The sequence below is a fragment of the Parasteatoda tepidariorum genome, chromosome 11, assembly GCF_982258835.1.
Source record: "Parasteatoda tepidariorum strain Cologne lab strain chromosome 11, Ptep-v5.0, whole genome shotgun sequence".
Lineage (NCBI taxonomy): Eukaryota > Metazoa > Arthropoda > Arachnida > Araneae > Theridiidae > Parasteatoda > Parasteatoda tepidariorum.
Genome location: NC_141765.1, coordinates 86,962,889 through 86,980,105, shown reverse-complemented (window position 1 = coordinate 86,980,105; position 17,217 = coordinate 86,962,889). Strand labels below are relative to the sequence as shown.

At 28.5% G+C, this 17,217-nt stretch overlaps 1 protein-coding gene across 2 annotated transcripts; it reads left to right on the top strand.

The window, feature by feature from the left end:
* Window positions 1-1,616: 1,616 nt before the first annotated feature.
* On the top strand, window positions 1,617-16,325 carry LOC107450418 (flavin-containing monooxygenase 5). Of its 2 annotated transcripts, none has more exons than XM_016066210.4 (4): window positions 1,617-1,749; window positions 5,692-5,857; window positions 9,795-10,273; window positions 14,122-16,325. In XM_016066210.4, exons 2-4 carry the CDS (start codon window positions 5,698-5,700, stop codon window positions 15,112-15,114), a joined length of 1,632 nt encoding a protein of 543 aa, XP_015921696.3. In that variant the 5' UTR covers window positions 1,617-1,749; window positions 5,692-5,697; the 3' UTR covers window positions 15,115-16,325. The 2 variants fall into 2 exon arrangements, with proteins under 2 accessions (XP_015921696.3, XP_015921701.3); XM_016066215.4 differs by having other exon boundaries at window positions 1,619-1,749; window positions 5,695-5,857.
* Window positions 16,326-17,217: the final 892 nt, after the last annotated feature.

Here is a 17,217-nt window from a genome sequence, read left to right as displayed (position 1 = left end):
AAAAGAGAAGCGTTGTTAGATAATAAAAATCCTATTAATGCCAAATATGAATTAAACGTAATTCATAAACTAGTGTTTAGAAGTAATCCTGTATGTAAAAGGGCTAAAACGAGAACTTTATGAAAAGAAAAAACTTTTCATTCCCGTTCATGCAATTTCACGAAACTTTATTGAAAATAATTTTAAAAAAATAGTTTGTCCTTTAGTAGTCGTTATTATGTTCATAGTCTCAACTAACTATATTCATATCATTATGTCTTTTGATCATTATGCATCATCATCATTAAAAATGAATTATAATTCGATTACGAGTATCGATCAATACGCCTTATTTGATGTAACAGTTTATGAAATAATAATAAGAATTAGATGGGTAAAGTTAAAAGATTGATTTCAATTTGTATTTTAATCTGATATTCAGTAGCAATATTTAATTGCTTGGATGACACCTTTTTTTCTTCCAATTAATGTTTTTATTTATTTTTTAATTTTACCATGGTAAACATTTGTAATGTTACTTGTAAAGATACATCCATAGTTTAATTTATTTTGCCGATAATCTGAATTACTCTTGATATCAGATAGCGTTTAATTACTATTTGTACTGTCACCGTAAGTTAATAGCGAAAAACTTTCGAGAAATTGTTAAAAAGTATTGACAATCGTAATTATTTACAATCGTACAAGCATTTTTTGTTAGATCTATATAATAAACAAATACGACAAGTTTGTAAAAACTAAATTCAAAAAAACAACTTTTTTTTAAGAAAATATTAGTGACCACGTCTCTTAGAATTTTTTCTTGTTTCGTATAGCATAAGGGAGAGCAAAAAGAGATGTATATTTTCCTGTACTCATTTAAAAAATAATGAAAAACTTTTTATCTAAGCTAATAGTCAATTTTTCTTTTAATTTTCACTGTATCAAAACAATTCGTCCCAAGCAAAATTTAAATGAACTTTTATGTGTTTTGAATAAATGATACAATCAGTTGATGTAATCAGTTGGCTGTAAAAATATCTTAATCTTCATGTAAACAAATATAATTTAAAGATTAAATTTAATGAACCATTGTACATTTTTTCAGAATAAAACGCCAACTGATTACATAGTCATATTATTGTATGCGGTCACCGTATTTATTGTATGACAATCCATTACTAAAATAAACTTTCTTTAAAGGTTTTAAAAGTTTCGTATTCCTCATAATTACTTTTACAGAGTCGAAAAGTTATTTAATGTTTCCGAAAAAAACGTTCCCGTAGTTTAACACAGGAAAAAAGAACTTCAAATTAATTACTTTCATCTCAATACTAATTTTAAACGCATTAAATGCATTGCGCATTGAAAGCATAAAATGCATTAATTATGTATAACTTAAAAATAATAAATACGTATAACCAATAATAGCAATAAATATATATAACTTGAACAAATAATAATTTAAAGAAAAATAAATAAGCTTACTAATAAATAAATTTAAAAAATCACTTTATTTAAATGTCAGAATGGTCATGAACTTGATCTTTTAATTACATTTACAGTTCCCTTAACTAGCGTTAGTTTCAAATAAATACGCAAGATGTCGCTGTTCAAGTCGACCTTAACTAAATGCGGTCAAGTTAAGTAGCTTTCTTATGGAGTTTCGAACTTGGTTTCTTCAGTTTTCATCCATCCGCATAGATGTTGTGATTGTTTTCTTTCAACCAATATTGCTGATCTGCTAAGTAGAGCGGTAAAGTATCAAAGGTAAATTCTATTGTTTAATTTTGAATGTTTTATTAATGTTATTTTTATATGAAAAGAAATTTTTTGATACATTTTTCGAGAAGAAAAAAATATAAACATGACTTTTTTTAATAGAATTATCGCTAAACAGCATATTTAATTGCATAATTTTTGTAAATATATTTTTAGATGCGTAATTCTTTTAGATATTTAGTTTCATACATGTAAAAAATCAAGAAAACGCATATTTCAAGAGAAATTGTTAATGTATAATGTAAATTGATTTCTTATTTGCTTTGTAGTGGGCAGTCAGTTAAAAAAAACAAAGAACTTAAATTTATTTTTAAAATTATTATTGCGTAATTTTCAATACAGACTATATCGTAGTATAATAAAAATAGTAACGATAAAGCGTTTAAGCAAAAAAAAAAATTTGTAAGCTGCATTATTTATTTAAATGAAACAGAAATTATCTTATTTGGTAGTTCTTTATTGACTACATTTATTTAAAATATCTAATTTCGAAAGTTGACAAACAAAATTTGTTATATTATTTTTTTTAAATTATTTCATTTATTTAATTTTGTTTTTTCAAATATAGCCAGTATTTTTGTGTCCGATGATGAAAAGATTAGTCTCGAAAACGAAAAATAATCGTTAGCATCTAATAAAATCATAATTTTTCATGAAAACTGACTTCTATTTAAAGAAAATATCATAGGACAACATGTATGTTTTGTATAGTACAGTAAGCCAAGTCGTATGTTTAAAATAATCGTTATTTATAATAGTAAGGAAGTCGTATAGTTAACATTAGATTTCTCAAGAACTATTCAACGGATTTTACTCAATTTTTTTATCAAGTAATTCACAATTTTTTCGACTGTTATTTCATAAAAAAACACAAAATAATAAATAATTATTTAAAAATATTTTTTGCATGGAATTATCTTTGGATAAGCGAGTTTTATAATTGTGGGAAGAAATTTTTCAATTCGCTTAAATAGTTCTCGAGATATAGTGAAATACGCAAAAAGTAAAATTAACGTTAACGCATTCAAACTTTGGAGCGCTATTCTGAGTAATCTCTGGGGACCATATTTCCCAGATTGCGGTATTTTGGGGGCAGGAAACCAAATTCATTGAAAAAAAGTATGTTGATTCCGATAAAGTACGTGTTTGTATCTGAATTCATAACTTAAAATATCGTCAGTACAAATTAATTAGCATATTTGAGTTCACCTCCTAAAACGATCAAGAACGAGTTCCAGAACGCGAAGATCCGATCATTAGATCAAAAGTTATTCAGGATGGTCCGTTTTTCTTTGGCTCACTCTACAACGCTCAACAAATATTACAATAATCAAATGGACCTGATATTTGACGAGAGTCAAAATGTGCATAATATCTATTCATATGTTTATTAAATTAGGGCATTTTTAATTTTTAAAAAAGCTTTTGTTGTTCCAAGTATTTTGAAAAGGGAAAAAAAGTAAAGAAGAAATCAAAGCGGGAAGTCACAAGGGTCAGTTGTCACAAAGCCAGTTTCTCGCCTTATACAAGTAAAAATTTAACTATATGTATTTAATTTCATTTTGTAACCGGCGTTGAAAAGCCAACGACTATCAATGTTCAACTCGTTAGTCTTGTAATTTTGAACCTAACTCAGAAGGCAAGGGGACCCTTGGATCAAGCATTGAGACAGAGCCGTGGTAGCTCCGAAGATAGAGCTTTCCCCTTCCAATTAGTTGAACTGGATTCGAATCCCAGCAATGGTTAGACGAAACGAATTCGGCACCCGGATCGCACCGACCACAGTGCTGATGTAAAATATCCTCAGAGGTAGTCGGATCATGGGTTAGAGTCCCCTTGTCGACAAGCTAACCTTGGGTGGTTTTCGTGTTTTTCCTCTCCTTGTAACTCAAATGTAGGTTAGTTTTATCAAAAAATCATCCACGATGGCAAATTTCTCCCAATACTTGATCCTGGAGTTCCCTTGTCTTCTGGATTGGATTCAAAAATACTAGGTTATGAACACTAGTAATCGTAAATCCAAATTTGGCTCGGCCGTTCCACGACGTTCATAAAAGCAATGAGACAAACCTGTTTTGGTTTAGGATTTTTTGATCGAACTAGCCAGTATTCGCTTTATATGGAGAGGGAAAACACAAAAATCTCTCAAGATTAGACAGACAGCAAGGGGATTCTAACCCATAACTCATCGACCACTGAAGATATTTTAAGATAGCACTGTGGTCGTCGCAAACCGGGAGTAGAATTTGTATCTCTCATTGATAGATTTCTGTTCTGGATCACCTCATTGGGAGGTGAGCTCTCCGTCCACCGCGACTCTCACACTATTGATGACGTATGAGTTATACTTGTTTAGCTTAGATTCTAAATTATTAATAAGCATCTTTTCAGATACTTTTTTTTTATCACTGACGGAGTGTTCAGTTTATAGTGTTATAAATTTTGACAAGGTATTAGGAATAATGTATAGACACTAATGGACATAAACAGTCTTACGGCCATTATTATTTACAGCAATTTACCTGAACACTTTAATCCAATCAGCGATGCACCCTCTTTTCGAAAATGGAATAAGAGTTCCCTCTTCTAAAGGAAAAGCTCACGTTTTTTAGCACTGTTTTTTCTCCCCAGATTAAATGAGCTCTTTACGCATTCGGTCTGGTTTGCGAGTATAGAAATGTCCGGTTGTGCAGCTTTTGCACAAGATTATGTGACCAAACCAGGACCGTTCACAACGCTATCTAGGGTAATTTCACTGTCATCAGTTGTAATAACATATGTGGTCCAAGTAGTAAAGTATAGTTGTCCTTTTACTCTTTTTGCGCTAGACTTTAACAAGTTTGAATAAAATTTATATCTAAATGTATGATTTCGGGTAAATAATAATAAATTAATTTTCAAAAAATAAATTTAAGTGCCGTGGTAGCCCAGTGGTCAGAGAATCGGATTTTGGTTCTTGCTCGATCCTCGATTCCGCTTGTTGCATCGAAATTCTTGTGGTCGGTTGCTGATAAGTACCATGGATACAAGGATATGGTTAAAATTGAGAGAAAATTTGAGGAAGTGGTCTCACGAATGAATGGTTTCAGCCATCCATCTGTGGGTTTCTGAACCAAAACATTCCTTCCCCCTTTGAGGTGCTCTCTTGTCAAACGAAAGTCGCACCTTTCTGACTTAATTTGCAAAAGACCTATGGCCGACGAGTTCGGCTAGTCCAAGTCTCGTTAGAAAAAACATTTTGACTTGAAATTATTTCGATCAACTATTATTACTGACTATTGGGCAGTTAGGGGGTAGGAAATCGGATGCCATATGTTTTCCGATTGAAATTGCGGTAGCTTAGTGTGTTTATGAGCCAATCTAGTCTTCGGATCCTCAAAACGGATGAAACCTAGACCCGTCTTCGATTGCTCATAGGTGCAACTTCAGTGTGATGATAGCAATCAAATAAAATCGAAATTTTTGTACCATTCTTAATTGCCTTTTTTTTTGCGTAATGTGACTCCTCTATGAAGGTGTTTTGGTTTCAATTTTCAAAGAAACTTAAATTGATAAGTCTAACAATTTTCAATTTTTGGGAATTTACTCTTTAATTAGCAACAGCCATGTAGAAATTTTCTGATAAAAATTAAATCTATTGCATTTTCCAAAGCATTTGTACTTATATTTTTTTCAAAGATAAAAATATATTTATTGCTTTACTGTTTTTTAACAATAAAAAACATGTTTACATACCTTTTAGATTTCTCATAAATAAGAACTAGAGATAAACAAAAACGATTTTTTTTCTGTACCATAAAGAGTTTATTTTATCGGATCAGACATAATATCATAACCCAAAATTGTTATTTATTTTTTATATTACGTATTCTATGCATTCTAATTAATAATAAAATTTTTATTTAAAATTATATATCGTTTTCATTCCAGCAGAAAATGAATAGAGAGAAACGAAAAAGAGTAGCTGTAATTGGAGGGGGAGTTTGTGGAATATGTAGTGTAAAAACTCTGAAAGAGGAAGGTATCGAACCAGTATGCTTTGAGAAGACTGGATTTTTTGGTGGAACATGGCGATACCATGAAGATGATGTCGAAGGTACGAAAAAAATTAATTTCTTAGGTTAGAGTGTGAATTGTCTAAAAGGACAAATAATACTGAAAAAAATTTTCTAGTCAGTTTTTAATAAACAAACACGCTGTTTGTATAATATGTTTATAATTAATTTACCTAACATTTTAAGGTTTAGTAAATTCGTACAACGCTCAAATATTTTGATAAAATGTCAGCCAAATGATAAAGATATTCTTTAAGGAGGGGGAAAATAAAAGTTAGGACAATAGTTTAAATCTCTAAAGAAATTCTTTTATAAATTCATATCAGTAACATAAGAAACTGGAAAAAGTAGAGTTTTACAAAATTTTTACGCAATTTTTTAAACCAAAAAATTTTGCTTTTAATATTTTAAATGAATCATCAATCATAAAAAAACTAAAAAATTGTTCACAAGAAAAGTAATAATAATGAATTAATAAAAAAATTATATAATTTTATTTAACGATCTATTTATTTTTATTTAACAAGCCATTTATTTTCCTAATTATTAAAAAAATTTCCAAAATACTTTACTCTGTGCACTGTGTATTTCGATCTAGCTTAATCTACTATTTTATTTAAATCCATCCCGTTTGTTTAACTTCTTAAGACAAAACATACAGAATTGAAAATTTTTGCTTCTTTAAAAAATACCAAATTAAAAAACTTTTTGTTTAAATTGTTTGGATAATTGTTATTTTTTAATAATCACCGAATAAGTCAGTTGCAGTAAGAATTTTCCAACCTAGGTGGAAAAATTCGACTGTTAAGATGAAATTTTGTTAAGAATGATTTGCATCTGAATCATTGTGATCACAAATACTTTTTTTTTTTTAAAAATTATCTGCATTGAAACTGAAATGTTAAAAATATCATGCGTTTTCTACTACTCTAAAAACATTTAGCCTAACTCAAATGATTGAATGAAAAACATTTTTGTTTCCGAAGACGAATTGAGTTGATTTTAAAATCAGATCGATTTTTTTAAGTCAAATGTCGATATAAAGATATATAACATATGAAACTTTGTAGCATTGAGAAATCATGGAAGTTTTTTTACACTTATTTTTATTAATCTTAACTTATTATTTCTATTTATTTATTATTTTTATATAAAGTTTATAAGGCAGTTGTGAAATAATTCTTATTCTCACCTTTTTATTACCAAAAGTGGGTTAAAAAAGGAAAAGAGATATAAAAACTACTTCTTATTTCTTGCTGATCAATCATTAATAACAAATATATTCCTTTAAAATACAAAATTACTATTTTTCCACAGTTAAAAGATATGTCTATTGAGTTATTTTAACTTTTTTAAATAGTTATTTTTTGACTTATAAAGGTTAAAGTATAAAGCCAAAAAAAAAATAATTTTTTTTTAAATGCCGCAACATTAACGCTAATGTACTTTTTTTCATAAGTGAAAATATAAGTATGTGTATAAATTATATATATATGAGAAAATATGAAGTAGGTTAAAAAAAGTTAAAAAAAATTTTCATCGATTTCTTGCATCAAAAATAAAAAAGGCAACAAAAAAGGTTCGAATTACTCCATTTTTCATAACTTTCATTAAAAGTATGAATATTAAAGAATTTTCCTGATCAGAATCATTTCAACTAAGTTGGAAAAAAAACTATCTTGTCTGTTTTAGACGACACGAAATCACATGTTTTTTTGGAACAAATTTAATCATTATTTTAAAAATTCATACGGATTCTTCAACTCATGAATCATTTGCACACTAACTGCGTCTTAAACAAAAGATAATTACATTGATCGCCAGCTTTAAAATGTTAGTTCCTCTGTAAGTGACAGCAATTTTATAAATTACTAGTTTGTTTAAGGAAATGTTTGATACAAAAGCGTGAAATGAAAGAATGACAGAAAGAAAAGGAAACATATTCCAATCCCTTAAAAAGTAGAAAAACGGCAATTCCATTGTGTGAAAAGACTGATTTGAAAGGGGAGAAATATTTCTCTTAATTATGCAATGGGAAAAAAAAACAATGATCAATTTCTTTTTCCTTGAATGACTAACTACTTACCATATTTTAAATCATTACTGACAAAATCACAAAATCAGTTATTAACGAAACCACAAAATCAATTTCAGTTAAATTTACAGTTTATTTATATTATTACAATTAAATATATGTGCAATCGATCTAAGTCTTTAAAAATGTAGATTCAATCTGAAAACTATCCTTATATAAGAAGAAACATATCATTATAAAATTTTCTTTCTAATTCCTAAATAGTATCAAATCAACGAGAAAATATATGTACTGTTAAAAGTAACATGGGTCTAAAAGCATAAGCTTTAAACCTTTAGTAAGTGACTTAGTGATGAACTTTAGTAAGAAACTGAGAACTTTAATAATTTTATTTGTAAGTATTTGGATTAACTTAGAACTTTTAACTTTAACTTACTTTACTAGACTAATTAGAAATTTTAACTATAACTTACTTTACTGGACGAATCAGAACTTTTAACTTCAGGAGTGTAAGAGCACTTGGAACTTTTAACTCAACCTTAACTAGACTTAAACTTTAACTTGGAACTTTAGTGATTTAATTAGTTAGTATTTGGATTAATTATAATTTTCTTGATTTGTTAGTGGTTTAGTTATGAAAGGATTCATTTATTTAAGTAGTTTAAGGTTTTAGTTAATTGTTTAAGCAATTGTTTAGTCAATCATTTATTCACCACTGATCATTAAAAAAATCCACAAAAAATCAGTTTTCATTACATTTGTAATTTATTTATATGATTACAATTAAATGCATGTGCAATTGACCTAATTCTTAAAGAAATGAGAGATAATTTGAAACTTCCTACATGGAAGATATCAGTCAAAATTTTCTTAGCCACTTTCTAAATAATATCCTCATTATTGTAATTTATCTATCTGATTACAAGGACATATAGGTGTAATCTATGCAAATCTTTTAAAATTGGGGTAATATAAGACCCCATTCATATAAATGACATCATTCTAAAATTTCTTTCCCAGTTTCTAAAAGATATGACCATCAATCATGAATAAAAACAAATCAACCAAAAAATCAACGTTCCCCTAAAAACGACATGGTTTAAAAACAGTAGTTTCATAGTTATAGTCGAACCATTTTTTAGAGGGATGTTATGTGGCGACAGAATTCTTTTACTCACTTACGTACTGTTTTAAATTTCAATTTTTTCATATTCCTGGAAAACGAAACCCTAGGGCTAAAATGTTGATGACCTAAAATTTTTCAAAAAGAGCCCTTGAAAATGAGACAAAAAAATCTCTCTAAAAACTATAAAAAAATAACTTTATATTGAAAAAGAATGTCCTATACATTTTCGACTCCATGTTTTTTTTATGAGTATTTTTTAAAATATATATAAATCCTAACCTTTATCTATACTTATAATAGAACTTAAAGCAGTAATTAAATTATATATGTAATTAATAATAAAATAAATTGTAAATGAAAACCTAATAAAGATTATTAATTTTTAGTTACAATCAAGTACATCAGAATTTTATTGCATTAGAGAGTGTTTTTTCTGATATTCTTAAAACCAAAAGCAAGTCACTAGTTCAAAATCAAATGTTTATATTTTAAAAAACTTGAATCAATATCAATATTTGTTATCGGAGCATATTTAAAATAGAAGATTCAATGCAAAACATACCATAATTTATTAGGAGAAACAGTTTTTTACAAGCAAAATGCTCTTAAAAAAATTAAAATTAAAAATCTTAAAATTAAAAATGACTAAACAAAGAGCACTCGAAAAAATACTCAAAGGACCAAAAAGGCGTAAAAAAATGAACTTATCATCAAAAGTCTAGCCCTGCTTATAACCAATCTTAAAATGAACAATATCTGCATATGATCATATATAATGCTAATAATTCTTTTTTTTTTTTTTTTTTAAATAAAATAGGATTAGCTGCTATAACCTCTGCAACGGTGGCAAATAACAGTAAAGAAATGTCTGCTATTAGTGATTTTCCACCACCAAAAGATCTTCCCAACTATTTATCACACAAAAAAGTTTACGAGATGATAAACAAATACGTGAACAATTTCGACGTTCTCAGACATATGAACTTTAACTACGAAGTCATACGGGTTCGTAAATCTGAAGATTACGAAGAGACGGGGAGGTGGGCAGTTACGGTCAAAAACCTCATGACCAACAAGATCATGACCGATGTTTATGATGGAGTGTTTGTCTGCACTGGACAATTTGGATACCCCAATATGCCTAAGTTCCCAGGACAAGAAAAATTCAAAGGAAGAATAATTCATTCCAAGCAATTAAGAACATTTGAAAGCTTCAAAAATGAAAGAGTAGTTGTAGTTGGTTTTGGGTGTTCTGCAGTAGACGCAGCTACAGAAACTAGTAACATTGCCGAAGAGGTAAAATAACTAACTGAACTTTAACATTTGTTATTTGAGAGCTAAAATTAATTTTTTAATGGCTGATGTTTTAGAAATTATTTTTTTACATACTCGTTTTCGCTCTTAGTAAGTAATTTTCCTTTAACAAATAGTATTGGGGCAGCTTAATGGTAAAACATTTTACTAAATTTATGAAATTCATAGAGTGCACAAAATAAAAGCGGCTCACCTAAATGACTTAACAGTTAATGATCGAATTTTCATGTACTAAGATGCTATTACAATAGTTTGAGAGATTGCCATTAAAATATGCAAAATGATTAATGCAGGTAATTTTTAAGTAACTAAATAAGACAAAATAAACTTATTTCCTCTGAATAAACATACAGTTTTTCAATGGATTCGGATTCTTGACTCTCAAAATTTGGGATGAGGAATGAAAACTGCAACCTGAAAAATATGTTCCGAAAAACATTTTGAATTTTGGATCTCCTTTGTTTATTTATTTATTTTTTTAATTCTGTCATATCTCTAGCATTTTTTAAGAGAAATAAAAACCTTTTGCAGACAATTGTAAAAATCATAATTTGAAATGAAATAATCTCCTGCTGAGAAAATTTAAATTATAATCGCTTCTTATTATTTAATTTAATGATTGTCGAAGGATTTTTGAACTGTAAGGTATTAAAGTATTATTTGAAAGTATAAATTTTTAAGTGACAAAATCCAAAATTTTAAGGGTATCGGTTGAGTAGTCCTTGAGAAATGAATATTTAAAAAAATCAATTTTTAAAAAGAATAAAATATTACTTAGGAACTATTCAGTCGATTTTTTAAATTTTACATTTCCTTCAAAGTTACTTAATTATAATTGATATTGTGCGAACGTATAAACTTTTAAGTGACAGAATCCAAAATTTGAATGGAATCTGTGGAGTAATTCTCAAGAAATAAATGTTTAAAAATTCTATTTTTTTTAAAAAATGTATTACTTCTTGCTACTTGGTCGAATTTTCAAGTTTTAAATTTCATTTAAAATTACTTAGTTAATAATTAATATTGCTTGGAAGTATAAACTTTTAAGTGACAAAATCCAAAATTTGAATGGGATCGGTGGAATAGTTTTTAAGAAATAAATATTTAAAATATCGACTTTTATTAAAAAGCAAAAATGCATTACTTGGGAACTATTCAGTCAGTTTTTTTTTTCAAATTTTAAATTTCATTTAAAATCACATAATTTAAAAATCAGTAAACGATTAAAAACGTTATTAAATTAAGGAATAAAATAAGTTAATAAATGATTATGAAGAAACATTTACATGGGTTATTTCTGGTACAACGAGTTTCTTTTTTGTGTTCAAAAACCTTTTAACTCGTGGAAATAGTTTAAGAGCTATGATGAAGTAAACAAAAAGTGAGATTAACATTAAGACGCTCTAAGCTTTTAATCTTTCTTCTGGCTTAACTATTGAAATCATATTTTCCAGTTTGCAGCCTTTTCCATATTTTGAGTGTTAATTATTCGAATAAGTTGGGAAAGAAAAGACATATTTATTAAAAAAGTACGTTTTTGTGCTTGATTTCGTAACTTAAAATGTTGCTTATGAGAGTAAATGACGTGTTTCAGGTTAGTATCGCTTTATTTGAGCTGCAAATTAGTACGTAAAAATCTGATCACTTGATCAAAAGATATTCCAGTTTTTCATTACTTTATTTTGAGCTATGTACATATACATTCATTGTTTGGTGTTTAATAGCTTGCTTTTTTATTTTTAAATAAATGTCTAAGAATGAGTTAAAGTTTTATATTTGCCGACGATCGTATCACGTTCTTTAACTTTTAAGCTTGAGTTTTCTAAGATCACTATACACTGTTTTAAATTTCTCGGGAAAAAATTATTAAATAACTATTTATTTGTTCCAAAATTGAGCATATTTTCTGCTAAAATGAAATTAATTTTACTACTTTTACTGTTATTTTAATAACATATACCATTAATTTTTAATTAATTTATTTATGTAAGCAGAATAAAGTAACAGTCTCAAAGTTAAAAATAATAAATGACTTCTCTACCCATTTTTATCAAAATTATGTATGTTTGTTGCCTTACGTCGAACAACAGAATTACATCCGGAAATCTTCAATATAAAATCATAAACTGTTAGTAAAGTGCAATCATGAGTTCTTAACTCGGATGAGTGTTGCACGAGTGAGTAACGTTCATTTTGAAATCAGACATCAAATACCATGAGTCATTATTTTAACGAATATCTGAGTAAATAAATAGTTATTTAGTAGTGACCCAGTGTCGTAATTGAAAGAAAAAAAAAATTGAAAATTATTTATATTTCAAAGCAGCTTTTTAATTTCATTATGGTTCATCTTTTTTGTAGCCATCTTAAAGAGATTTATTTATCTTTTTAAAGTTATGTAAAATCGCATGTTTAAGCTCAACAATTCTAAAAAAAAAAGGAAAAAACGCAAAAGTATGTTTTTAAAATTGTTTTCAAAGTATTAAAATATTTCAAAATTAAATAGTAATAATAATGCTTTTAAATAATGTCGTGCTGCCCTAAAAGAACGGCCTTGCAACCCAAAAGATAAGTCTTGCAACCCTAAAAGAAAGGTCATCCAACCTAAAATATTAAATCAAAGCATCAGGTTAATTTGTTGGATAGTTGAACTTTGCAATATCATAGCAACATGGATTACTCTTGATTACATGATAAACCTGAACGAAAATGAAATTCAAACAAATATGTAGCTACAGCTTTTGACAAGTTTAAACGAAAACTGAATTTAAAATTACTATTATTATAGTTTTTGAGAGTGTATAGTCCTCTAACGTTTCAAATAAGGTATAGTTTTGATAGCCCACGTCTTATTTTTATAATCACTGATTCATTGTGTTTTGTTTTGGGACCGTTCAAATGTTACGTAAGCATATATTTGAAAATTTTTAACTCCCCCTCCCACCTTGTCAGAAAAAGTAAGAAAATCACAATTCCCCCACCATGCTTATACAAGAAAGTCACAACTCCCTTTGGTTTTTGCTTTGACTTTTACTATGGTTATCTAATTTTACGATTAAATTCAAATGAAATGTGTCATTACTCATTTTGAATGAAGCAAAATTTACGTTTCAATTCATTTTGTGAGATTTTGAGTAGATTTTTTGTTTTGTGAAATTTTTCAGGAATCTTTTGAGCTTCATTTTTCTGCCCAAAACTGTTGACCTCTAAAGACCATCAAAGAAATGTTTTCCAGTTTTTTTTTCTTTCCTCAAATTCTACTTTTATTCCAAATTAAAAAAATTTCTTCTTATTTTTATTGCAGTTTTATTTTGCTTTCTAATAAAATTTTGTAAATGAGATCTTAATGTCTTACGTAAGCATTGCTCAGCATCATCACCCTACCATTGCCAAGCACCTAACACCAAATAATCCCATTTTTAGGCTCTATCTTCTAACGGTCATGGTAGGAATGCCACATAAATTTGATCCTAGTCAGACGACGTGGGCAGTGCCTGAGCTGGTACCCCACTCTCCAAATTTCCCCACCATAACCAACGAGAGAACTTTAAAAAATGACAGCTTTAACGTGCCCCTTGCAGGATATATGCGTCAGTTATTTTGTATACTGTCATGATGGAACTCCTTACCAAAGTTCTCCAACTAGTGGTGTGAGCGACGCCTTAACCGACAGCGCTACAGGAGTGTTTTATGTACTGATCATTCCCTTTTCCTCTTATCAGCAAAAATGAGCAAATCACTAATCCTAATCTATCGTTAGATGCTTACGTAATATTTTAACAGCCCCTCTGAATTACAACTTCGAAATTTATTGTTTAATTTTCTTACAGGTATATCTGAGCAGCCGGCATGGAGCTTGGGTATTTCCGAGATTGGGCCCATATGGTCTTCCTTTTGATATGTGCTACTTACGGAGATGGTCAGATTTTGTGTTTCGTTTAGTACCATTATCATGGAGTAGTTATAACTTTGAACGAATTATTGAACGGCTGAAATTCAATCACTCACTCTACAGTATTAAGCCACCTCATTCTGCTTGGTCACAGGATCCAGTTCTGTCAGATACTTTGCCTTCCAAAATTATTTCTGGACATGTTGTTGTTAAAAATAATATTAAATGTTTTACGGAAAATGGAGTCATATTTGAAGGTGAAACAAAGGTAACCGCGATTGATACTGTCATAATGGCAACAGGATATCAATGGAAATTTCCCTTCTTAAGCGATGATATACTCACTAAAGATGGCGACTGCCTTAATATTTATAAATGTATGTATCCCGCCCAATTACCACATCCCACACTTGCTATTCTAGGATTTTTATTGCCCTTAGGTCCTGGATTTCCCTTGGGAGAGTCACAATGTAGATGGGCGGCACTTTTGGTTAATAGAAAAGTGAAATTTCCTTCAACTGATGAAATGTTTACAGAAGTTCGTAAGACTTATGGAAATAACCTTAAACGATATAAGAAGAGCGATAGATTAACAACACGAGTCGATTATATTGAGTATATGGACGACATAACCTCTCAGTTCGGTGCTAAGCCTAATATTCTCAAGATATTCTTCACGGATCCTAAGTTGTTTTGGGCTTTGTGGCTGGGACCTTCATTACCGTATCAATATCGTTTGCAAGGTCCTCATAAATGGTCTGGAGCCCGAAATGCAATTCTAACTTACAAAGAAAGGGTAGAAAGCCCACTTAGGAGAGAAGGGTATAGAAAAACAAAAAGAAAATTTAAGGGAATACCTCTTAAAATCATAGCAGCTTTTATTGTATTTTGGTTTTGGTTATCAGTCTTAACAGAAGTTAATGACTCTTAATTATGTCCTAATTAAATATGTAGTTAGATAAGAAAAGAGAATGAATAATGAATGCGGGAAGCCATTTTCTTACTGTTAAAATTATTGGTGTAACAATTGTTGCAAATTCCCTGCAACTTTAGTAATGTGTCAATTTGAATCGCAAGTTACTTGCACGTGTTTGCATTTTTATTTTTAATTGACAAATGGTTCAATTTAGCACCTTACAAAATTTGCGAGAGATTTGAACAATATTTTACTTCAGTGCAATCTTAATCACTTTTTTTACAGTTACTATTGTTGTTCAATTCAAATGCTTTTCATTCCATAAATTGGGCCAACTTTTCCACCCGATGCAACTTTTACAGATTTTAGAACGTGATTTTCGATGCTCTGATCAGTTCTTGAGAAAAATTGTTATTAATTGTTCCTGAGAACTTCTCAATCTGACAAAAATCTTATTTTAAGAACTTGGTAAAGCATATGTTGCCTCAGTTGAAAAAGTTGTTCGGGTTGATGATAAAGCATGTATCAAGTTTTAAAATAAATAAGGAAATGTATTTATATTTTTTTTTTGATTTATTTATTAATGGTACTGATCGCTCCGAACAAAGTCTCTGTGATAAATATATTTAGATTTTCTGTGTCTTCATTGCTTATTATATATTATAGGAAATTGTTAAAAGCACTTTTTTAAAGTTAATGCATGATGTGCAAAATAATTGCAAATAAAATTTATTTTAGACCTAATATTTGTTTAGCTTTCAAAGCTAATTCAAATATTTAGCAAATATTTAATATTTAAGAAATAACCAGCTTCGAGAACTAAGTTAAACTTGAAAGTAATATTATATAAGTAAAACAATAAATAATTTCTATAAATTTATATTGTATTTATATTGTACATGTTATGTTTTTGGATTGTCTTTTGAATTTCAATACAAAACTTTAGTTAGAGTTTGTTACGTTTATTTTCATGCAAAGGACGGTAATAGTATACTTAAATAAAAAACAAAACAAAAAAATTACACATTTACGCACTGTCGTCATAAGCTACATTACCTGTTAATGATCGCTATATTTTTCTTTGTTTTATTACAAATCATAATTTTTATTTAATAATATTTTTTAGCAATTTATTATATTTGTACTACTTGAAAGTTTTTGAAGTATTGATTTTTATAAATGAGTGCATGTTTTGTTTGAAAATAAATGTTATATTTTTGAAAACATTTGCATCTCAGTTCATTATTTGGTTAGTATTTTTATTTGAAAAGAAAAATTTCATTTTAAATAGTTTGATTGACATAACATTAATTTGATGAATTTTTGAAAAATTTCCACCGCGTCAGGAGGAAAAACAATTTTTTTGAAAATGCCATTCAAAATGTTGATAGTTAAAACAAATTTGGCTCATTTAAAAAAAAAGAAACCTTTAAAATTTATATAAGGAATTAAATAGCATGGGGATGTCCAACTATGCGAAAAAAATCATATCGCTCTGATTAACTTTTGATCTATTGATAAGATGTTCAGGACTCAATCTTAATGGTACGAAGAGTTGACCTGAAATATGTTTATTCATTAGTGCAAACTATCTTTTAAATTACGAGCTCAGACACAAAAACGTATTTCCTCTGATTAAAACAAGCCTTTTTTTTCTCGACAGATTTGAATTTCTGACCCTCAATATACAAGGGGTAGCCGTAATCTAGAAAATCTGGTCCTAACAATGATATAAAAAGAAGGGTCCACAGTTTGAATTCATTAATGTTATTTTTACTTTTTTGTGTATTTCGCCATATCTTGAGAATTTTTTAAGCTTATCAACTTATGTTTGCTCACTATTATAAAATTCGTTCATTCGAAAGTATTTCCGTGAACAGAATATTTTTTAAGAATTATTTATTATTTTTTATTATTTTATTTAAACATTGCCAAAGCAGTTTTGAATTGTAAGATTTACAAGTTTTTACATTATTTTAAAGAATGTAATTTTACGTAACTAAATACAAAATTTGAGAAAAATAGTTCCTAAGATATTGAATTTTAGAGAAATCGTATATTTAAAATTCAATTTCTTAAAAGCTATTTGACTGATTTCACTCAAAATTAAAATAAAGA

Coding starts and splice junctions, on each gene's coding strand:
- LOC107450418 (XM_016066210.4), top strand. CDS start 5,698: ATGAATAGAGAGAAACGAAAAAGAGTAGCTGTAATTGGAGGGGGAGTT. Junction 5,858..9,794: donor CCATGAAGATGATGTCGAAG/GTACGAAAAAAA, acceptor TAAATAAAATAG/GATTAGCTGCTATAACCTCT. Junction 10,274..14,121: donor CTAGTAACATTGCCGAAGAG/GTAAAATAACTA, acceptor ATTTTCTTACAG/GTATATCTGAGCAGCCGGCA.